At 43.7% G+C, this 24196-nt stretch overlaps 1 protein-coding gene across 4 annotated transcripts in view; it reads left to right on the top strand.

Annotated features, from left to right (window-relative positions):
* LAMA5 (laminin subunit alpha 5) overlaps positions 1–24196 on the top strand; it is a 201274-nt gene that overhangs the window by 172957 nt on the left and 4121 nt on the right. For 2 of the 4 annotated variants that reach the window (XM_077460289.1, XM_077460287.1), the window contains exons 62-79: positions 1480–1616; positions 4931–5084; positions 5590–5723; positions 6610–6772; positions 10704–10832; positions 10942–11087; positions 14575–14707; positions 14837–14980; positions 15864–15994; positions 16309–16476; positions 16587–16728; positions 16822–16973; positions 17309–17498; positions 18812–18964; positions 19226–19382; positions 21796–21926; positions 22398–22491; positions 24050–24169. In XM_077460289.1, the coding sequence (XP_077316415.1) occupies positions 1480–1616; positions 4931–5084; positions 5590–5723; positions 6610–6772; positions 10704–10832; positions 10942–11087; positions 14575–14707; positions 14837–14980; positions 15864–15994; positions 16309–16476; positions 16587–16728; positions 16822–16973; positions 17309–17498; positions 18812–18964; positions 19226–19382; positions 21796–21926; positions 22398–22491; positions 24050–24169 (2578 nt within the window). Of the gene's footprint in view, positions 1–1479; positions 1617–4930; positions 5085–5589; positions 5724–6609; positions 6773–10703; positions 10833–10941; positions 11088–14574; positions 14708–14836; positions 14981–15863; positions 15995–16308; positions 16477–16586; positions 16729–16818; positions 16974–17308; positions 17499–18811; positions 18965–19225; positions 19383–21795; positions 21927–22397; positions 22492–24049; positions 24170–24196 lie in introns of all 4 variants that reach the window. The other 2 variants (XM_077460288.1, XM_077460286.1) reach the window with 1 other exon arrangement.

Below are 24196 nucleotides of genomic sequence, written 5' to 3'. Positions count from 1 at the left end.
TCCCAGACAGGATTGTATCGAGGCACAGATTTGGGGACGGGTACAGAAACATTTCTGCAGCATTGAAGGTCCCAATGAGCACAATGGCCTCCATCATCCATAAATGGAAGAAGTTTGGAACCACCAGAGCGGGCCACCCGGCCAATTTGACCATCGGGGGAGAAGGGTCTTAGTCAGGGAGGTGACCTAGAACCTGATGGTCACTCTAACAGAGCAACAGTGTTTCAGGAGAACACCGTTTTTGAGGATGTCCAATACTAAAGACTGGCTATTTTGCATATTAATTACAGTCATAAAACAGAAAAAAATTGTAAAGTGGTTGTAAAGGCTCAAGGATTTTTACCTTACTGCATTCTATGCAACCCCTCTAAATACATACAAATGCTGTCAATCACAGACAGTGAGGAGGGAATGGGGAATTCAGCTGAGAGCACTCTGTGTGTCTTATGGACACACATAGCCGACTTGGGAGCAAGCTCTGGGGGGCACTCGGTGGGGGGGAGGAGTCTGGAGCATTTTTGGGGGACCTGGGAAGAGGGGGGGTAGGTATGATATGTTTTTTATTTTAATTAAAAGCAACAAAAAAAAACAAAGCTTTACAATCACAGTAATTATATTAACTTATATACATTTTTGCAGGCTTTAGCTAGACTGGAGTTGCACTTTGCAGAGGTTTTATAAAGAAAGGAGCGCTTGATCTTGCAGCAAATCATGATAAGATGAAGTGTTCCCAGTCTGTCAGTTTCAGATTAACCTAAGAATACAATATTTCTTTCACTCCGTGTGCGAGGCAACCTTAAGCTGGCCATACATTATACAATTTTCTTATTCAGTTTCCTTTAGATTTACTTTCAGCTTTGTAGTGCAAGGGCCTGCCTGATTGCATACACATTGAAAGTGTTTAAGTTTGACCGGTAATGGAAAATGTGTGCCGCTCAGGCTACAAGGGAAAGCAAGCCTGTGCCCATCACTGTGAGTGCAGGCCAGGGAAGGAGCTTGTTTAAACTCCATACGACTGTTGAACAAAGGATGGATCCCATGCAACCGCACATCAATATAGACAAACTGGTATTGGCATGAACGGCAGTCTCAGCTTGGGCTCCCCACCAGGCCACACCACCATTGCGTTTCACGCCACTCCTCAGAGCTTAATCACGAGGGGCGGAGTGAAACGTGTAGGGGGCATGGCCTGGCAGGAAGCCCAGGCTGAGGTTGCCATTTTTTCCAATACCAGTGGGTCTGCATTGATGTGCGGCTGCATGGGACCCATCCTTTGGTCAACAGTTGTTTAGGTTTGACCTTATATTATATGATTTTGGTAAATCTAAAGGAAAATTGTACAAGAAAATTGTATAATGTATGGCCAGCCTTACTCCATGCATATTAAAGCAACCATATCTTATATATTATCTTATATATTATAAAAGACATAAAAAGGTGATTTCCCGCTGGTCATTATTTGTCAATCTTGCTTTACAGGGTGAAGGAGATTATTTTGGGCTGCTCCTGAAAGGCAACAGACTGCAATGTATCTATCGTCTGGGGGACCAGGAGCCGACCGTCCTGACAGCTAACGAGGACATCAAAGAGCAGTTTGTCACCATTGTCATAGAGAGGTGAGCAGTTTATTTCCCGCATTAACGGTGTAAAGAGGAATCACGTTTAATACTTTATTACGGTACAGGTTTCCTACAGCGGAAATGTAAAGGCCTACTTTTCAAGGCAATGTCTGTCTGCTGAAACCTATGCTGAAAACTCCCCAGCTGTCATTAATCTTAGCATGTGTTGCACCCACATCTGCTGTTATTTTCAGGGCTGTCATTGCATTTAATACACTGAAACTGCAGGTTATCACTGCATGAGCTGCCTGACCTGCTGGAAAATGTTGATTGGTCAGACCAGAAAACCTACTTGCAACTAGTATTGACTCAGAATACCCTAGTCAGGGGGCCTAGAGAAAGCAACAATGCCTCCATACGTGTGCTTTCCTGTTGGATTTATTTGCTTTATCTGCTAGAATGACACTTCAATTTAATAAAACAAAACATTCAAGGGGCACTGAGACTTGCTGGCTATGTGATGCCCTCTAATGCTGGCGCTACTGATACCGTAATCATAAACCTCACAGATTAATATGGAAAAGCCCAACTTTAAAGCGGAAGTAAACCCATCCATCAACAGTTTCATGTACGGCATGTGCCGGAAATGTGACACTCCCATTGGTTGTGCTCTCAAACAAACTGTCAAACTATCCAATGGCTGGTGTCATAACTGATCACATGTGCAGCATCATAGCAGTTGTAGATTAAACAGAGGCAAAGATGTCCGCTTCCTTGGTTGAAAACGATAAGAGGGTTTACTTACACTTTAAAGTCCATTCCTACTGAGCTCAAAGCAGTTCTTCACCCTAGAAATAAAATAAAAAAACTAAAAGTCAGCAGCTACAAATACTGTAATTACTGACTTTTAATAAATGGACACTTACCTGTCCAGGGATCCAGTGCTGTACTTGTCTGAGCCGGCTCTTCAGATATCTTGTTTCTCAGCGGGGGGACAGATGCAGAATCGGACCAATGCTGCATCCACCAAGGTAAGTGTGATTCTGATTTGGCGGGGGACAGATGCAGCATTCACCTAGGTAAGTGTGATTCTGAAAAACAAAACAAATCATACTTCTCTTAAAAGTGTAATTTTTGCTATATTGTTTCTCTTGTTTTTGTAAAACTGAAAAATGTTTTCAATAAAAGCGATTAAAAAAATAAATAAAATTGGCCAGAAAATGTTTATTAGAATCTTCATAACCAAAAAAATGTAATAGATTTATAAACAAAGAATAGTCACTGCATTTAAATACTCGAAAGCAGCTGACATTAAATTGTTGGTAACAATAAAACAAATGGAAATAGGGGTATATGCAGCGCTGATGTTAAATAAAATCACAAGAAAGTTCACCAATAAGAGCATAAAAAAGAAGCCCATTATCCCAAACTGGAATCACCAGTGTAATATGGCAGGATAAAGTGAATAACAAATCCTCCACTGGACACCAACACACCCAGGCCTCTTACCGTAAGCAATGGACCACTAGATTATAGATGGTCAAACATGCATAATCTATCCACAATACGGTCACTACACCACTCAGCTATCAGGCAAATGTATCTCGTGTGATCCTCACATATAAAATCCATAAATTCATGCATAAGATAAAAGAAAGCAACTCCTCATGGTGCAGTATATCAAAACAGGATGACCTTATTCCAAGTAGTATTTCCAGAATAATCACATTTCATATGTTAAAAACGTGCATATCGGCATCTAAAACAATCCAACGTTTCCGACCAGAAAGAAGGTTGCGGTGAACACGTGTAGCGTCATGACGACAGAACCCAGGCTCATGTAATATTACCCAAAAAAAACTCAATGGTAGTGTAGCGGCGATAACCCTTGGTAGGGTGGCCTTAACTTTTGGGCTTACCGGTTACCTCCGCTTGGCTTGTTCTTCCACGTCTAGGGGTTCCCAGGGTTAGTACCCAACAACTTTGGACACTGACACCAATAAAGTCCTTTAGAAAGGTGTTTATTTGCAGGGGTAACATCCAACAAACAACAGTCTCGAGTGGGAACAGAGGGCAAGGGTGAAGAAACTCAGGCACCTTGAACTGCTAATCATCAGAAAGTCTCTAATACCACCCAGAGAGTAGCAACTCATAGCTGGGCGCTTCAAGGCTGAACAAATCTCTAGCCAGAGATTATGGCAGTCAGCACTTTGATCCGGTACTTGTGAAATCTCTGACCTTGAATAATTGGTAACAGAAAGTGAACAGGAACCTTTTCCTCAGTACCTGGAACGTTCTCTGTCTCCTTGGCAGTACTGGAAAAGTGTGGATTCATTAGTGTCCTTCACAACCAAGCAACCAGGCACTTCTTGGCATGTCAGGTTGGCCCTCCTCCGAAGAGTCCTCCCCCGGTCGCTTGCACGAGCTGCGGTGCCCCTCCAAGCTGAGAGCACACCCGGACACCTTGAATCCTCCCTCAGTTACTGTGCCTCAGACCAGCCGGTTCCGAGACTCGGGAACAGACAGATCCTTACCCCAGACCAGGCGAGTCTATTGGGGTTAGTCACCCGAACCATGTTGCAGAGCGACACACGCTCCCGTGACGGGGTCCCCTCACGGGGCTACTCCGGTCCAGAATCGGGAACAGGTAGCTATGGCCTCACGAATTAACCTGGAAAACGTGAATTCAACATCTTAAGTACCCTTCTCCAGACTCCTTAGCGGGGCCCGGCGCACCCACTGACTGGCTCCGGGGGAACGCTGATACCCAAAGCGTCCAACCAGGCCTGGTTTTGAGCCTGTCATGTGCACTTAACTGTACACATGACCAGGCAGAACTCTAACACATCCCAGCCAAACTGAGGCCAAAGTTACACCTACACAATTAACCCCCAGAACCCCTTTAATGTTCTGAGGCAAAAACTAAATTTGTACATGACAGACACCTTGTCCAAAGTGTCGTCGCTACAGTAGTTTATTGTATTTTTCTTCCATCTGGATGTGAGAATGTAATAAAGTAGAATTATAGTTAAAACTTTAGCTAAAATCTTTCCAAAGGAGACACAGCCAGCACAGAACATCTGGCAGAAGTTTTGCTATTCCCAACTTCATCCAAAGCAAAAAAGAAAAAGTTTTGGCCTGAATTTCACTTGAGTTGCAGGCGAGAAGTCCCCGGAAACCTTTGGGGGTAGCTGGGTAATGAGCACCTGGAGTCTGTAGGAGTAGTTTGGACAGAGCTAAAGCTTAATAAAACAGGAGAGGTTTCTGTGATGTGGAAGTTTGTATTCTGCTGGTTATCCTCCATGTCTTGTCCTGGCTTTGTTATGGAAAGCAGTCTATGCTACCATCTCTGTCTGCTCCCTTCCCGACAGGATTCTGCAGTACGGCCAGATGTCTATCTTTGTCACCAAGGACAGCCTGCATGAGATCAAAGGAGACAGCAAAGCAAGTGGAGAGCAGGGACTGCTGAACCTAGACCCCCAGAAAGTGGTCTTCTACGTCGGCGGCTACCCAGCAAGCTTCAAGGTAAATGGCTAATTGGCACAGATCTCACGATTCACCGTGCTTTCAGGACTTTGTCTCCTTCTCCATTGCCCAGAATTAATTCTCCTTTTAAGTTTCAGCTCTTAGATTTTTATTTTTTTTCTCAGATTGAACTGTGATATTGGGTTATGACATGCCTATAGCTTGTTTATTGTATCTGATGTTTCCCTCGCCACACCATTCTCTCTGTTCTCGCTGCTTTCGCTCTGCTTGCATTATACTTAAGTTTGAATTTATACAGGTTGTTACCCAGAACCCTTTTCTCCAGCAAGTCTGCCATAGGAAAATAAATTAAATTCTAGTCTATGTTGAACTCTTTGTGTAAGCTTGGACTCCAGATAGAGAAAAAAATATGAAGTGATTTTTGCCTCCTTTGTAATACAATACTTGATGCCTGAACAACAAAATAGAGTGCGATTAGCTCTTGGCGTATGTTGCCGCCAGACTCTGCCAATGTCAATACAACAATGTTGTAATCTAATTGCAGCCTCCTGCCTCACTGGATTATCCAAACTTCAAAGGTTGTATAGAAATGGATACCCTCAATGAGAAGCCAATCAGCCTGTATGACTTTGAGAGAACCTTCCAGCTGGACACGGCAAAGGATAAACCATGTGCCAGGTACGTATCTGCACAGTGCCAGTCTGGTTTTGGCTGGTGCACACATAGCTACACACACACACAAGCCATTGTTTTCATACAAACATAAATTGACACCTTATACTATAATGTTGGCCTTAAATCCAGCAGCTCAGGCACTCCCTGAAAGAGCCGTTAATTAGTGTCTAATTACTGCCAACTTGTTTTTAATCTGCAGACTATGGCTGCATGCTTGCCTGCTGCTTTAAAAATGATATTGGAATGCCCCTTTATTGTACATAACAGAAATACATTATTATTGGCAAACCTCCAAATCTAGTCTCAGCTATTAATATTAAGGTAATAGTGGAGGCACGATAAATGATAATATGCCAAATTTATCTAAAAAGTTATTTACGCAGTTGAAAGCAACATATGTGATCTGTTTCATCTCCCAAAAGATTTGTAGTGCTTTCCAGTGATGTTTGTCATTCATTCACCTTTGCCATCGCAGCCAAGAGTGACACCACTAGTTAAAGTGTACAGTGGTGTCACTTCCCTGCCTGCCTGGACATTTTACTGAAGCAGCAATTCATTGTTAGGTCATCAGCTCTGCTCACTCTGCTGTCTCCTGTCCGAGCATGTGTGTGCCGCAGAGCCTGATTGGCTTCTAGTAATGCCCTTCCCTCTCACAGTGCGAGTGCTGCTGTGCAGGTGATGACAGGAGGCAGATTTAAGGACAGGTAATGGTACATATGAAAGTTGTACATAAAGTTATATTTGATTTAGAGATCTGTGGTTGCTCAACAATATTCTAAACTGTCACAGTACCCCCTGTTACGATGGCATAAAAAAAATTAATCTTTATTTAGGCAATTTAACAATATGATTGTTCCAGCTCCTTTTCATAGTGGTTTGCTTTTACCAGGTCTAAATCTACTGGAGACCCATGGGTCACTGATGGCTCCTACTTTGATGGAGCTGGCTATGCTCAGGTCAGGCTGGAGAGCCTTACAGGAGTATCCAAGAGATTTGAGATGGATGTCCGTCTGGTTTCTTATAACGGCATTATCTTCTTTCTTGATGCTGAGGTAAGCAAGTTTTTTCATATGTAGAATCTGAATGTACTGACATCACAACTGGTTCAATAATCATTGCATCACAGATACACAGCAAGAGGGATGTTATTTTATTTAGCTTTGTGCTTTTTGGTAGAAGCAAGAAAGCAGCGAAACCTCTGTAGTGTATTAAAGTGATATAAAAGCGGAGGTCCACCCTAAAGTGGACCTTCCGCTCATTGGAATCCTCCCCCCCTCCGGCGCCACAATTGGCACCTTTCAGGGGGGAGGGGGTGCAGGTACCTGTACAGTACAGGTATCTGCACCCACTTCCGGCGTAGATTCTGCAGAAGGTACGCCCCTTTCCGCAGAATCTACGCCCATTTCCGAAAGTCCCCCGCTGCCTGCTGGGAAACACACGGATCCCAGAGACAGCGGGGATCATCCTTATTGCGCAGTGCGACTCGCGCATGCGCAGTAGGGAACCGAGAAATGAAGCCGAAAGGCTCCACTTCCTGATTCCCATACCCAAGATGGCGGCGGCAGCACCCGAGAGACGATCGAGAGATCGCTTCGGGTGCCGACATCGCGGGAGCGCTGGGCGGGTAAGTGTCACTATTTTAAAAGTCAGCAGCTGCAGTATTTGTAGCTGCTGGCTTTAAAAAAAAAAAAAAACGGCAGGCTTCCGGCGGACTCCCGCTTTAAAGTCTTGTTTTTTTTTGTTTTGTTTAAAAATAACAAACATGTTATACTTGCCTGCTCTGTGCAATGGTTTTGCACAGAGCAGCCCAGATCTTCGGCTCCTGGCCCCTCCCTCCTGCTGAGTGTCCCCACAGCAAACAGCTTGCTATGGGGGCACCTAAGCTGAGCTGCTGTTCTGTGTGTTCATTCAGCCATGGAGCCACGGCTCAGCCACACCCCCTCTCTCTCCTCAGTGGCTCACTGACTTTGATTAACAGCAGTAAGAGCTAGAGGCGCCCACTGCTGTCTCAGCCAATGAGGAGGAAGAGTCCCGGACAGCCAAGGCTCTTGTGCGACATCGCTGGATCTAGATGGGGTTCAGGTAAGTATTAGAGTGGCTGAGGGGGCTGCTGCACACAGAAGGTTTGCATAGAATGCATTAAAGTAAAAAAAACTTCCGCCTTTAGAACCTCCTTCTTTTTTCTTTTTTCTTTTTTAAGGGGTTTATTGATCATTTTTACTTTTAAACATGACAAACAAATGATGCCAGCCAACATGGCGATGGCAGTAGTAGTGTTGGCTACACAGAGTCCATCAAAATTACACAGCAAAATAACACATACTAGACCATTTTTGGAATAGCATGTCCGTCACAAAAAAATAGTCCAAGTAGTTTGTACAACAAACCGGGACAGCCATAGCAGCCAGAGAGAGGATAGATAGATGGGGAAAAAAAAAGGGGAGGGGGGGTAAACTAAGACAACAGAAGAGCTATATATTTAACCACTCACTACCCCATATATACACACGCACACACACACACACACACACACACACACACACACACACACACACACACACACACACACACACACACACACACACACACACACACACACACACATGCAATGCTCATTCTTATTGTCAAAGAAAAGGTGTACAGCAGACCCATTAAACAGACAATTGAGAGAAGACCAAATCTGCCACCTGAGAAGCCGTATTATCCAGCCACGGCTGCCATACTTTGGTGATTTTTTTTAGAGCAGGCTCGCCCCTTGTAAATAAGTTTATACAGAGGCAACACTTGGTTTATTAAACGGCAGGCATATGACAGGGTGGGCAGAGCTGGATCTTTCCAATGTAGCAGTATAGCCCTTTTTGCATAGAAGAATATCAGACAAAACATAATATGCCTACATGTAAGTGAAACACAATTATCTATTTTAGAACCACTTTAATGTGCTTTTACTAAACAAAATGCTGTACATACAATCTATAGTGCCCCATACACACGACTGGATTTTCCGTCAACAAAGGTTGGATGTGAGCTTGTTGGCGGAAAGTCCGACCGTGTGTTTGCTCCATCGAACATTTGTTGTCAGACTTTCTGCCAACAAATGTTGGCTAACAGGTTCTCAAATCTTCCGCCAACAAATTTTTGTTGTCGGACTTCGATCACGTGTACACAAGTACAATCCGGAGATATAACTAGCGTTCATATTGGAGTTATCGCATACGTCATGTTCGTCAATACGTTCGTAATTGTTGGCCAACATATGTGTGACCTTGTGTATGCAAGACAAGTTGAAGACAACATCCTTCGAACAAAAATCCACGATTTTATTGTCGGAAAGTCCGATCCTGTGTACGGGGCATAACGGTTATAGCAGTACAGTACAAGACTGACAGAAATGACAAAATATGCCTGCAATGTACACATGCACACACTATCTCTTCTAGAAAACTAGCATGGATAATATATAAAAGAGAAAGACACTAAAAGTTGCTTAATTGGGTTATAGATTTAGTGTCATCCCCAGGTTAATGCTCCTATTTTCAGTCTTTCTTTATGATGGAGTCATCTTCCAGGAGCTAGGGATCTTTCAGGTCCCTTCTTCTCCGAAGTCCGGAAATGCTTCCTCCTGTCTCCAGCACAAACAACCAGTACCAGCCCTTTATTTTGATTTGTTCAAGTCCCTTTCACCTCCCCCCAATTCCTGTCATTTCCTGTCCTGAGCTTCATGAACCGGTCCAATAGGTTCGTTAGCATATCGATTTAGCTAATCCATGGTCTTAAAATTGTATTCCATATTTATGCCATAAAAATCACTAAAATAGCCATAGTGATGCGCATTTGTAGCCTGAGAAAGCAGTCTGTTTATTAAATCTCCAGCAAAAATAACTTTTATCACGGGGCAGGGGCAAGATCTTGTATATTCCTTTTACGTTTCTGCTGCACGTTGTTTGAGAATGGCTTACTGAAAAATAAAGTGGTTGTGTGAGAGGTGAGTTATAAGATATTACTCTGCTAGTCAAGATTCAACTGCATTAGTCATGCCAATGGTTCATTTAAAAGCAGCAGACCTCCGTCTTATGCAGGGTAGTGATATTTTCACAAATGTGGCTCTTTAACTATGAATGGAATTTGATGGTTGGGGAGAAATGACTGACTCTGAAAGAAGGCCTGGAGATTAAAGTGGTTGAAAACCCTCACATATACCCAGTGAAGTGACCAGCTTCAGATAATACACAGAGCCTTCCCAGAAGAATTTAAGCTATTATAGCTGAAAAGGGTGGGCCAACTCAATATTGAACCCTACGGACTAAGACTGGGATGCCAGTAAAGTTCATGTGCGTGTAAAGGCAGGTGTCCCAATACTTTTGACAATATAGTGCAGTGATGGTGAACCTTGGCACCCCAGATGTTTTGAAACTACATTCCCCATGATGCTTGCCTACACTGCAGAGTGCATGAGCATCATGGAAAATGTAGTTCCAAAACATCTGGGGTGCCAAGGTTCACCATCACTGAATAGTGTATGTAAGAATTGCAAATATCAATGTATCTGAATTCAACAGTATGGTACTAAATAGTTCAATCTCTATGGAGTAACCAGTACATTGTTCTAAACACACTAATCAAAGGAATTTTTCTCAGCTCTGTGAGCAGGGGGCAGGGATTTGAGATCTCACGGTGAAGAACCATGATGGGAGCTCTAAACCCTGATTGGACACACACCCCTCCTCACAGTACACAGGGAACATGCTGAGCTAAGGATATGAATCCCAGGCGGTGTGCTGGAGCTTTCCTCCCCATCACCAATTATCTCTTGAAGTCAGGAAAACCTGTCAGAAGTGACTCATGCTGATAACAGAGGAAGGAGGCAGCAGAGAGAAATCACATTTGGTGCTTTGTATAGAGACAAGTACACACTATAGAAGGATATGCTTTGTTCATATTTCATGTCTGAGGTTTAAGATATTCCTTTTTTCTTTCTCTTAGGATCAATTTTTATGCCTTGCGGCTCAGGAGGGGAAGCTAACCCTTTATTATAATGTTGGAAGAGGCACAGAGAAGGCCCAGCCCACGGAATCCACCCAGCTGTTTGTCAGCAGTTCCAGCACTAAAGCGGTAAGATGGCATTTATAATGACCCGAAGAAATTAGAGAGAGTTCTGTTGGCGGCACAATAGGAAGGATTTGCTTTATCCGTTAACACCATGGCGGGGCTTCTCTTGCAGATACAAGTTATCTTGGCCTTTAAGAAAAAAATCTTTGTACGTTTGGAGAGAACGACTGTTTACACAGTGGAGTATGATGGAGGCAATCTAGAGACCTCCCAATACTTCTACCTTGGAGGTCTCCCACCAGAGAAGATGCCTGAAAGGTGAGTGTGAATCAGACCCCCCAACCTAGATTATAATGCTAGTTGGAGGCACTTGAATAGTTGTGCAAATAAGCCCGTGGCATTTCATGATATAACTGTAAAGGTGACATAAGCCCAACCGCAAACATATTTTTTTATTTCTGGATGGTATGTGGAAGGGTTGGGTTTTGATGCTTTCATTGTCTCCTTTAGGGAGATTTTTTTTTTTAATGGCTCTTTGTGTGTCGGTGAGTGACAGGGTGACACCAGAGCAGGAATTGAGGATAAATCTGGGTTTTAGTACATAATGGGAGTTTTTGTTGTTATGCTTTTGAGTTTGTAGCTTATGTTTAGCTTTGTGCTTATGAGCTCTGTGGCACTCCTCCCAACGTTATGTATTCTTGGAAGCAGCTTGTAGATCATTTCACACTTCCTTTATGATGGATGCAGGCACTTGGCTATGCTCCGGCTTCAGAAACATTACCAATTAATTACTCATGTGGAACTGCATGTAATTGCCGTCATCCCTTGACATACATGTTAGTTCAATACCTCAAAGATTGGGATTTTACAGGCAATATAAACCAGGGAAAGGATCACACACATATATATATATATATATATATATATATATATATATATATATATATATATATAAATAAATGAAAATTATTTATTGTTACAAAAGAAGCTTAAAAGTTATGTTTATGCACTTATACTAACAATCATAGGATAAAATACAAAGGTTTATACAGATATATCACAATTGGAGAGTGGCAATATTCAAACTACAATTCAATGAAGAGACATATGGTGCATCATGACTCATGTAAAAATCCAATGCGTTTTGAATAGTACATATATAAATAAATAATTTATATATGTACTATTCGAAACGCATTGGATTTTTTTCAACTACTCATCATTTAGAGTCATGATACATCATATGTCTCTTCATTGAATTGTAGTTTGAATATTGCCACTCTCCAATTGTGATATATCTGTATAAACCTTTGTATTTTATCCTATGATTGTTTGTATAAGTGCATAACCATAACTTTTAAGCTTTTTTTGTAATAATAAATAATTTTCATTTTTATATATATATATATATATGATCCTTTCCCTGGTTTATATTGCCTGTAAAATCCCAATCTTTGAGGTATTGAACTAACATGTATGTCAAGGGATGACGGCACTTACATGCCGTTCCACATGACTAATTAATTGGTAATGTATAAGTGCATAACTATCATTTTTAAGCTTTTTATAATTGTAATAATAAATAATTTTCATTTTTCTATATATATGATCCTTTCTCTGGTTTATATTGCTTGTAAAATCCCAATCTTTGAGGTATTCAACTAAAACAGAAACATTCACCAAAGAAGCAGCACTGGGGACTTCATTTGTCAATTTGCATTTTTCATATTCCATCCCATGGCTTGCTCAAGCAGGTACAGCTTCTTCTTGAGAAAAGGTCAGGAGGGGACAGGAAACATTGTACTTGCTAATGTGGAGCTCTGTTTAGGTCATGGGTGTGTGCAGGGGGGTGTGCCAGGTGTGCCTGGGCACACCCTAATGACTATGTACAGTGCCGATTCCCCCTCCTGCCCAGGCTCCCCCCCCCTCCTTGTTGGCCCGTCCCTTATTCCTGCTGGCTTCCCCCCTCTACTCTCCCCCCCCCCCCCCGGCTGCTGCGGAGAAGGGGCTAGTAAATATATAATGTGCCAGTCCCTTCCATTACTAAATGAACACACTCGTGCACTGTGTCCATTCATAAACGAAGTATAGTAAACTGTGTTTACTATGCTTCAGTTTGTGAATGAACAGGAAGTCACTCAGCACAGAGCACTTCCCATTCATGTACTCTCCAATGCAGCTGAGGCTACAGAGAAAGACATCGGTGTTGGACTTTTGCACACATTGTATTATTTGGATGAGGTGTGCAGTCTGTCAGGTATGAGTTAATCTGGCTTTGGAAAGGCATGGCGCTTTTGTCGCAATTGCAGTGGCAGTGAAGAGGGAAAGTAAGTCAGGAGTAAGGATGAGCTCCGGCGTGTTCGCACAGCCCACGTGCAAGTCGGCACTGCGCTACTCACAGGCAGTGAGACTTTTCCTGGCTGCGCATTGGGACAATGTCTCACTGTGAGCAGCGCAGCGCCGATTTCCTGGCGGGCTCTGCACGTGGGCTGTGCGAACACACCGGAGCTCTTCCTTAGTCAGGAGGAACATGGTTCATCTCTGGTTTCCTGAGTTGCTGGGGCAACAATCTGGTTGGATGCTGACAGCACGTGTGACTCTGGCAGCCATCTTGGGTTAAGCAGAGTCTATTTAAGAACCTGGCTCCTGGGTTTGGTGTGCTTTTAGCGTGTGGATAATGTAGAGACAGATCAACTGTCTGTCAGGGATGTTATTAGCGGTAGGGAAAAGTTCCAGATGAGTAGGGAAAACATAGGGATCCGCTTCTCTTCCTGGAAACCTCCCCACTTGGGTTCAGATTTGCCAGGCCCCATTCAGCCCCTACAGACATATTCTGTCAGCCCAGGTGAGACATAGACACACTAGTCATCCGTGATTATTCCCGGTTGGGCTCCCTTCCGCTGGGCTTGTTGTGAACTGTGTTTTCTTGACTTCAATGCATATTCTTTCAATTGCATGTGGACCAAGTGTGTGTTATTGCTGCTGCACCCATCCACATGGTGCTTAGCAAAGTATGAGAGAGCACTGACCCCAGCATCCACCATAAAGAACAATTATAACAGTTATATCTGTGATGGACTCTTCTGATATTCATCTATAGTAGTGCTCCGAGCAGACACAGCTGGTCATATTTCTTAAACTGTCCAATGGAAGACCTGACAATGACAATCTGTGCTGCCCATATCAACCAATCTGATTCTGTTTTTTGCTCTTCCATGCCACTTTGGATGATTGGATTTGTTGCTGCAGGCATCAATGGCCGTCTGAAAGGGCTTCACAAAAACTGATAAGACCCAGTGGAAAAGTCTGAATCATTTATATCACACTGGATGAGCTGACATCAATAGCAGAACACCACTATAGGCAATACTCTGCTTCAATTTCATGACCTTAATGTGGTTTCATTAGAGGGTTCTTGGCTCTCCCTGCTCGCTTGTCACCTATAATTTGTAATCTTGACACCCTGCCAGCACCCCATTAGATGGCCAGTGCTGCGAGCAGCTGTGGAGCATTATATTGTGATCTTTAGTCTTATAGTATTGCCTGTGGCAACGTGTCTTTGAAAACGGCAGCTCACAGCCAGAGAGGAGAGGGGTCCGCATTGGGTCTGCATCACAGCGTGAGCCCAGTGAGAGTTATTAGAGTTGCTTTCAAACCAAGGGAAAAATTTAGGAAATTGGTTTTATTGATCAGAACAGACTTGAGAATTTCTAAATAAGGAGGATTAGTGCGGCATCATCCTACTGTAGATCCCCAGAAGGCCCCACAAGCATTTCATTAACAGTATCTCGTTATTTTCTGACAGTCTGAAGGAATTTTTCCCAACCGGAGGGTCCATCAGAGGCTGTATGAAGGGTCTCAAAGCATTAGGCAGATACGTGGACTTAAAGCGTATGAATACAACTGGTGTCAGCTATGGCTGCACCACAGACCTGCTGGTAAGTGACATCCTACTGACTTATTTAATGAAAATGCAGTGACGGCATGCCTTCTGTAGGGAATCATAACAACCAATCTAGGCTCTAGATTTTGCAGTTTTTGTTCACGGTGTCTCTTCTTAATGACAGATCGCCAGGTCGGTGCAGTTCCATGGACATGGCTTCCTCGATGTGAACCTGAAGAACGTGCCCAGTTTCCAGGATGACTTTGCTGCAGGTTTTGGATTCCAGACCAGCCAGCGCAATGGACTGATGTATCACCAGTCCAGCGAGGTATATACATACCGATACATCCAATTTAACTCTCAAAATACTGAGATCATTCCAGCTAAATGTAGAAGGGCAACTTCAGCCCAGCAGCTGGAACATATATACCGGATCCCATCTACCTGCACAAATATTTGTACAGTAATTTACATACACTTGTATGACCACCCACCCCCTATTGTACTGCGTGGCTGCAGAACATTGGGGGAGGGGGGGGCACTTTTAGATTTTGCACTTCTGCTCCAAATAGCTGCCTCATTTACCTAGCGACTAACACATTAGTGACACCCACCCACCCTGGACTTGCTTCTGTCATTTTGCCCGCTAGTTTTTCCTTTCCACCCATCACCTGACAAGAGGGCTACTCCCATTGTAAGACTTTAGCTTTCATTTTGTGCAGGGCAACTCAGTATGGACTTGCATATTTTACTATGTTGAAAACAGACACTTCCATCAAGCTTTGCCGCTCAGTAACTCCAGTTATGGAAGGCAACCAACACCCCAACCCCCCCCATCCCTGAGAAGTCATGGGGAAAAAAAATCTTCCCTACCCCAAAAAAAAGCCAGTCATAGTAGTTTTCTTGGATAAAGATGGTTTCATATTTTCTTTAGTAAATATAATGGGGGAATTTATTGAAAGAAGAATTCCCAATAGTTTTTTCAATTATTAACTTTTACCACTGCTACTTCATTTTGTGTGCTACAGAATTCCACAGCTTAAGCACTGTTACTGTAAAGAATCTCTCCCTACTCTAATGGTAAAATCACATTTCCTACAAAAAGCAACTGATAATTGCTTGTTCCTTATGCATTCAGCAATTCATAACTTTTTAAATATAACCTGCATTTTTTTTTTTATTGAACTCTGTCCCGTCTTTTATCTTTCCAGGAGGGATCATGCCAGGTGTCAGTGCAAGACGGACATCTCTCTGTGAGGCTTCTCTCCACAGAACTCACCTCTAGATCGCCGTATTCAGATGGAGCAGGACACTATCTGTCACTTTACAGCAATAAAAAAGAGTGAGTGTGCAAAAGGGGTCCCTTCTAAGAGTGTCGGACTTGAAAATGCTATAAGATTTACATGGCATTGCAGTGCAGTAGAGCTGGCTTGTTAAGAAGAGAAAGGGGCTGCAGGGGTCCTGTTGGCCAGAAGGACGGTTCATACATGTCTGTATGTTGATTGGGTTCTCTGTAGGGGAAATAGGGCTTGAAGTCCCAACAGTTTCATACATCTGCTCCCATGTGATTCAGTTGATGGAAGATATTTTGTTGCTAAAGGTGTGTGGGCATTACAGTAAATGTCATGATTATTAACACTCATTATCACTGTGCAGGGTGCGGTTTTACATAGACGACCAACTAGAAGGAAGCCGGCAATTGTCAGACAGCAGCAGGAGGAGGCGGCAGGAAGCGGCAGGTATTAACCTACTCCTTGGTGGCGCACCTGATAGTAGTACACCTGGAAACCTGAGCGGCTGCATCAGTAACGTCTTTGTGAAAAGGTGAGATTATGGCCATGGTGGGCATCTCCATTGCCCAACATTCTGTTTTTCAATAGTCCATTTCTGACCTAAACCTAGTATTCTGATCCCTATGTTCTCTTTGGCTCTAGTATCACTGGACCCCAGATGGTTCTAGATCTGCAACAGAATCTACGTAGCCTGAATGTAACTATGAGCTGCCAGGAGGCGACAGAGCAACGGCCACAAGAGATTCGAGCTCTGCTAAAGAAGGATAAACTCAAGAAAATTAAGGTAGGGGGTCCCTAAAACCATGAGGATAGTTTTATTTTCGTAATTTTATTACTATGTCTTTTAGTTAACATGTTGATATGTTCATGTTAGCAGGCTCGGCAGAGGAAGCTGGCCTTAATGAGTCACCGGAATCAGCTCAGTTCATCATGCATGCTTCCCAAAGCTGTCAAAGGGGCGTTCCAGTTTGGAGGTTCCTCTTCCAGCCATCTGGAATTTACAGATCTTCCTGACTTCCAACAAGAAAGGTGAATAATCAATAAACTATGGTGACATTAGAGGAAACCCAGATTATTCAAGAAGGTACCATGATGCAGTTTTATTATTGCCGTGAATTTTGCATAATCTGGAAAAGGTGCAACATTACAGCTGCTTAAATTATGCAGCTAATAATGCTGCACATATAAATTAGCAAGCAGAGAAAAAATTCTTTGAATTACTTCTTACATGTGAGAGGTGTGTAGACAGCCAGACAGGAAGAGAACACCCATTGAGTGGTGACATCATACCAATTGTTCGCAAACCATTGATCTACAAGGACTCCTCCATGTTATAAACATTCTTCTATATTTATGTTGCACAGGTTCTACTTTTCAATGGAAGTCCGGCTGAATGCCTCCAGCGGGCTCCTCTTTTATTTTGCTGATGAGCAAGGAACCTCTTCCCTGTCTCTCCACGTCATAAATGCCAGGTTTGTGCTCCTGATGAACATTCATGGAAGGACACATCGACTGAGGAGTAAAGACAAGTACACAGATGGGCTCTGGCACACGGTATGAGGATTCTCGTTTCCTTTTTTTGTGCAGTTATATATTATACAACTATTTTAATGTAGCCAGAGTAGCCCCTGCCATAAACCAATATGCCCATTTCACCTCAGGTGACACCTTGCAGCAGTCCATGTAAATGGTTTAGATACAGGAGACACATAAGTATATTATCTAACCTCACCCGCATTTATTCTACCCAACTATCTGTGCCAAGCACTTCCACTTATCTGTTCCAAACATAATCTAATCTGTATCCAGCACTTCCACCTATTGTTCCTTTCCCCATTCTGCGCCCTTTGTATTGCCAAAGCTGCAAGCAGACTAGAATGGGTTGGTGCAAATGGAACCTATGTGGCTTATCATAAAGGGAAACTTATAGGTAATATCATACTTGCCTATCTGCCCCATATAGACCTATCTATTCATATTGTTTGGCTCTCTGTCTCTTTTAAAGGAAATTTAGTAAGAAAAGCATTGGGCTAATGAGGATTTTATTTAAGAAGTGCAAGATTGTAGGTGTGGTGCAGCATGGTGTGGAGGCAATAATTCACACGGGCAGCTACAATAGAAGACTCGTATTGAAGTAATGTGGTAACCGTTCACAACAAAACCTGGTGGGAAGGCTACCCAGCCAGGTGAACTCACAGTTTCCTGCCACGTGGAAGGAGCAGACTCCAGCCAGAGTGATGGCATCTGTTAAGAGGGGACAGAATGAGGCCTGGCCGTCTAGCGCCCAATCGGGAAAGTGTCCAGAAGAGTTGGACCATACACTTTTATTCCTCATCAGGAATCTCTGGTAGAGACACCTCCAAAAAGACTTGCAGCTCTAATTGCAGGGAAAGGTGGTATTGACAGTATTGACTCGGGGGGTGAATACAAATGCATGCCACGCTTTTCGCATATTTATTTGTAAAAAATGTAGAAAACCATTTATCATTTTCCTTCCACTTCACAATTATGTGCCACTTTGTGTTGGTCTATCACATAAAATCCCAATAAAATACATTTACTTTTTCAAGGCACTGTGTTAGAAAGTCTGTGCCTTAGAAAGTATTAAAGCCGGAGGGTGGCTGGATTGCTCATTTAGGGTCTCCAGTCAATGATTCCTGTTAGGAGGTGAGGCCCATGTGATTGGAAGAGTAGAAGATTGAATGGGAGTAGAGCAGCAAATTACAGAAGCAGGTGAATATTGCCTTGAATTGTATTTGAGCCAGAAACTGTGCATCCCACCGTGACACAGATGATTTTGTACCTGCCATGTGTAAGCAGAAGTAAGATTTCAAGGTCGCCTTTGATTATTATTGATGTACATTTAGGTTTTCTTTGGGAAAGAGAAGAACAAGCTCCGTCTGGTCATTGATGGCCTGAGAGCACAGACCGGCATCATACACTTGGGATCCACCTTGTCTTTGACCAGTCCAGCATACGTTGGAGGAGTCCCTGCACTAAGGAACCTTCCAGACAACATGGTAAGTGATGGACACGTAAAGGGCCTCAAACATAATAGAAAAAAAAATTGGAGGGAGGTATTTGTCTTGAGCATGGCAACCAATCAGCTTACATCTGCCATGTGCAGTATAACCCACCACCATAAGTTTGAAAACCGTTGTACTGCGTGAATATATATAATATTAATACAGGTGCTCTTCAAGTAAAAAAATTCGATTTTTCATATTTAGATTAGCTGTGTTTTTTTTTTTTTTTTATGTTGCGGTTTCCATCTGTTTCAGGACGGAGCTATGAATGGTTTCCGGGGCTGCCTGAGAGATCTGAAGATGGATGGGAAAGACTTGGGTGCCCCCGGGAGAGTGGTGGGGGTCACGCCTTGCTTTGAGGGGCTCACAGAACCCGGATTGTTCTTCTCAGATGGAGGATTCCTTCGATTCGGTATACCATAGTCTTTTCTCAAAGTTAATTTCATATTTTGTAGAGGCCTATTTAGGTCAAGGTTGCCAGCCCATACCTTGGGTTCTAAGAATTGTAAAGGAACACGTATATGTTAGTTATTTCTGCAATAAATGGATGAGCTGAAAACTCTGATTAGTATCTTAGTTATTCCAAGCAGAATTTCGAAATCTTGTTGACACAATATTTGGACGTATGTTAAGATTTATAGAGATCAGTGAGAGTCTTGTGTTTGTGGATGTCCAGGCAAAAATGATAATCTCAGGACTTTGGTTATATGTCCTGTAATATCTGTCCTGTCTTGCCTTTATAGCTGCACCCCACTCCCCCAACAATCATCGTAATGCTAATGCTATCTACTAAGCTGCTTAAAGTGGTTGTAAACGCTTACAACACACTTTGACCTACAGGTAAGCCTAGATTAAAGCTTACCTGTAGGTCCAAGAAATATCTCCTAAACCTACACGGTTTACGAGATATTTGCCGAAAGACAGGCACCGCTGTCTACAGCGCATGCGCCGTAGACAGCGGCGCGCAGGCGCACTGAGCGCGGCACCCGTCAACGGCGATATGCCGCACTTGGCGGCTCCCGTACACATGCGTGGGAGTGACGTCACGCGCCTTCGCCGAATGACAGCGGCGAGACCCACCGAGAAGATGGATGCGCCGGACTACAGGGGACGGCGGTGACTTTGCTGGCTCCTGTGTCAGGTAAGTGACACATAATGGACTACTATGTGATGCATAGTAGTCCATTATGCTTTACCTTTGCAGGGAATGAAAGAGGAAGTAAACCCATTAGGGTTTACTTCCTCTTTAAAGTAGTTGTAAAGGCTGAAGATTCTTTACCTTCATGTGTTCTATGCATGATTGTAAAAAATCTTTTTTTGTGGAGCCCCCCCTCCAATATTTACCTGAGCCTGATTTCAATCCAGCAATGTGCAGGAGAGCAGAGGCTGTGCTGGCTCTCTTCCATCTCATTTGCTCAGACACACCATTGGCTCCTGCTGCTGTCAATCACAGCCAGTGATGAGGGAGCTGGGGGGGGGGGGCTGCTGGACTGAGCTATCTGGACTGAGCCGGTGTTCTATCGAGAAATGCCTCCAGTCAAAAAAATGCCCCCAACGGATGAGCACAAGTGCAGTAACGAACGTCACGCCAGCTGATATGTTGATCAGCTGGCGTGACTTCAACACATGGCATGCGCAGATCGTCTGAGGCATTATCTGATGATCTGAAAACAGTGGGGAACGTAGTTGTCAGATTGTACCTCTCTGTTGTGGGTATGTTGAAGGGCGGGTTTTGTGTGTGTTGCAAGCAATCCTTAGACACAGGCAAAACCTGCCGTTCAACACACCAAACCTGTCCTGCAGCACAGACTAGACCCACCATTCAGCACACGGAAAACCCACCCCTCAACAGCGAGGCACAATCTGACGAGTACGTTCTCCCTCCGCTGTTTGCATAGCTTTAAATACTGCCCCTCGAATACTGTCTCCCTTTGAAAAATGCCTCTGATGATCTGCGCATGCTCTGTGTTGACATCACGCCAGCTGATTAACATATTAGCTGGAATGACGTTTGTTACTGCGCATGCTATCGGGGGCATTTCTCAGTAGAACCCCTGACTCGGGAGCGAGCAGACCCATAGCAAGCAGCTTGTTTTGTAGGGGCACTCAGCAGGACGAAGGAGCCAGGAGTGCCGGCGGGGGACCCAAGAAGAGGAGGTTCTGGCAAATGCTTTTTTGCACAGAGAAGGTAAGTATGACATGTTTGTTATTTAAAAAAAAAAAAAAAAAAAAGCTTTAACTTTACTATCACTAAATTCACCCTGTGAAGTCATCTCTACTTCTGATTGGATAGTGAAAGATCAGCATTACAATGATGAGGCCACCCCTGTGTTCTTCCCTCCTGTAATCATGTTCAGCATCCAACTAACAAGCATTGCACTGAACAGTAGAGCAATACCTGGCCTCTAGTGCTGAGGGAAATTGTATGGGGGTGGCTGGAGGCTAATATCAAGACAGATTATTGTACTTACACTAGGCATATATAAGATATATTTATCAATGGATACATGGATTAATATTTGCCTGGGTTTTTGCCTTAAGTAACCTGGAAAGGGAGTCTCGCTGCATCTCTCCTGCAGGAAGCATTGGATACGGTCAGCAGCATGGTCTGCAAATTCACAGACCCCACTGCTGAATTCATTAGGAGACTGAATAAGAACAGCCCAGTGATTGTCTCCTTCATTATCAAACCATTCCAGAAATACTCATTTTTATTGGCCTGACTCTTTTCTCTTAGAACTGTCTAGCATTTGTCAGATACAGGTCATGTTTTTTTGTCATTCAATTTGTGGTCAACTTGTTTCAAACACATTTTCCTGTCTCAGGGGACCTGATTGACCTGAGGTTGGATCTGGAGCTGAAGTTGGAGGTGCGGCCCATGCACCCCTCCGGCCTTCTATTCCACATACACTGTGAGAGCGGCAACTCCATCAGTGTGTCTGCAGCTGATAAAAAGGTATTTCATTTGTTGGCACAATAGATGTGCACTTACTTTGTGAGTGTCTTTTCAACCCAAGTGCTTAATAAATTTGACTGGTGTGAGAATAATTTTTTTTATTATTATTGCAGTCATATGAAAAAAAGCATATGTTGTGTTAATACTAACCACACAGCTAAGTAAATTGAAAGTCTAGCCAGTAGTTTTGCACACAGCTCTGTAAGGGTTAGCGCCTTTGTCAGGGTTTTATCATTGTCGGCGTCTCTCTGGTGTTCATCCCTCCTTGCTTCCTGTCTCAAGGACGGCATTGTCCCAAAGAAACCTCCCCAGTGAGGCTGGGGGTGGCAATACCTGGCAGAGGCTAAGCAATGTAGTGGTAGAAGATCAGCATGGCAAGCAGGCAGCTAGAATTTGCATTATGGGTAGTCTACAAAGGCAGCCTCCATGCTTCAGCTCACCATTGTGATAATGTATTGTTTTGTATTCCAGGTCACTCTAGTTCTAACGGATGAACGAGGCAAACACAGCACAGAGGTGAACCTACAGCAGCCCCTGTGTGACGGGCAGTGGCACACCATAGCCGGTCAGTATGGTCTGCAGCCGATGGGAGGAGTGTGGGGAGATGTATATAATTTCAGTTTGCAAATGTATGTCTGTGAAGGTTCCCATTTATCCAGGTGATTGTATATCTATTTGTAGTCACATTTAACTAGACTTGTTTTAAATTATTGGAGAGGTTTTGGTAGCTTCTTGGTGCCACTTCTTCACACAGGTAGCACCAGTGACGGCCGCTCCATTAGGCCGCCCCTGTAATCCATGTGCCCCGCCCCTGATCTACAGGCAGATTGCTGGACACATTGATGCCAATGGGGTTTTTATGTTTTTGTTTTTTGAAGCACAAGATTAGAGCTTGAGGCTCTAATTGGCTTCACAAAAGGGTGGGCTCGGGCGCAGGACACTGCACCCTGAGCCCACCCAGTTGTGTGGCAATAGCAAATTAATATTCGCTATTGTCTTCCTGCTTCTTCTCCTGACCAATCAGGAAGCAGGTTAAGAGGAGAAGCTACCATATTGGCTAGGAGCAGAGGGGGAAGATGCCTGCGGCCTGGATGGGATAAGTGTGGGGTTGATTGGGGGGGGCATGTGTTTGACCGACCAATCGACAGGAAGGGGGGTTCTGAACAACCAAACAAATGGGGGGGGGTTTGTTTGCTTCCCCCCCCCAAAAAAAAATAGAGCACCAGCTGCCACTGGGTAGCACCCTGATCCAATCATGGAATGTGTAGATGTTGATTGTCCAGGAAGAGGATGGAAGGTGTCATAGTTATGGGACTACCCTGTCCTACTTAAAAAATCCCACCGCTGCTGTTAGGAAGTCTATACACGTGTTACTCCTTCGATTTAATATGGCTGAAGGAGTGAATTATTGTCAGGGTGGATATAAAACTGTATTATATGTGGAAGACAAGAGCCCCCACCCATGTCCAGGGAGGGTTGTGTAATTTTGACGTAGGTGGCCTCTTGAGACACAGTTGTCCTCTCTGTCCAAAATGTTCTCCTCCTTGTCATTGAACGGATATCACTTTTCCTTAAAGTTTAGAAATACTGCTGGCCTGTAGAATGTGTCCTCCTATGTTGGGTCCTTCAGTTGTTGTATACAAGTCTTTGCGTTCCTCATTGCACTGCGTATACCAAGTCACTTCACTTGTCTGACACTCATTGGAACTGAAGAAGTGGCGTGGAGAAAATATGTCTTCCCAATTACAGAATAATGGGACTACTACTGACTTATAATTCACAAAGAGGAGGACATTTTTGTTGTACACTCCAGAGAGCTGAGGTCAACCTTCTGCACTATAGGACTGCCACATCCTCTAAATTTTACTCTGCAGAGGAATTCATTAGGAAAATTGGCCACTGACTTTAATAATTGGGCATTGCAGTTCCATACACTACAATGCCTGACAACTTTCCTGCTTATTACATTCCAGCTCCATTGACCAGCTGTGTTATACATCCTGTAAATGTGGCGTGATTGGTAGACCGGGGGGGGGGGGGATTTTGCACTATGTACACATCACTTATCAGATCTCGCTGTATGGCAGCTGTTTAGCGTCTCCTTTCCTCTCTCCCCTCTGCAGTGACCAAAGGCAGTAACGTCATCCAGCTGGATGTGGACACAGAAGGAAGTCACTTGGTGGGAGTCAGACCGTCCTCCCACATCCACAGCCATGGGACGCTGTTTGTGGGTGGAGTTCCCGGTAAGTGCTGAAAATGGATTGTGTCTT

The sequence above is a fragment of the Lithobates pipiens genome, unplaced genomic scaffold (assembly GCF_037356315.1).
Source record: "Lithobates pipiens isolate NorthernLeopardFrog02 unplaced genomic scaffold, aLitPip1_a1.2 Scaffold_28, whole genome shotgun sequence".
NCBI classification, from domain to species: Eukaryota; Metazoa; Chordata; class Amphibia; order Anura; family Ranidae; genus Lithobates; species Lithobates pipiens.
Note: the sequence above shows the minus strand (reverse complement) of the source record. Positions and strands in the feature narration are given on the sequence as shown.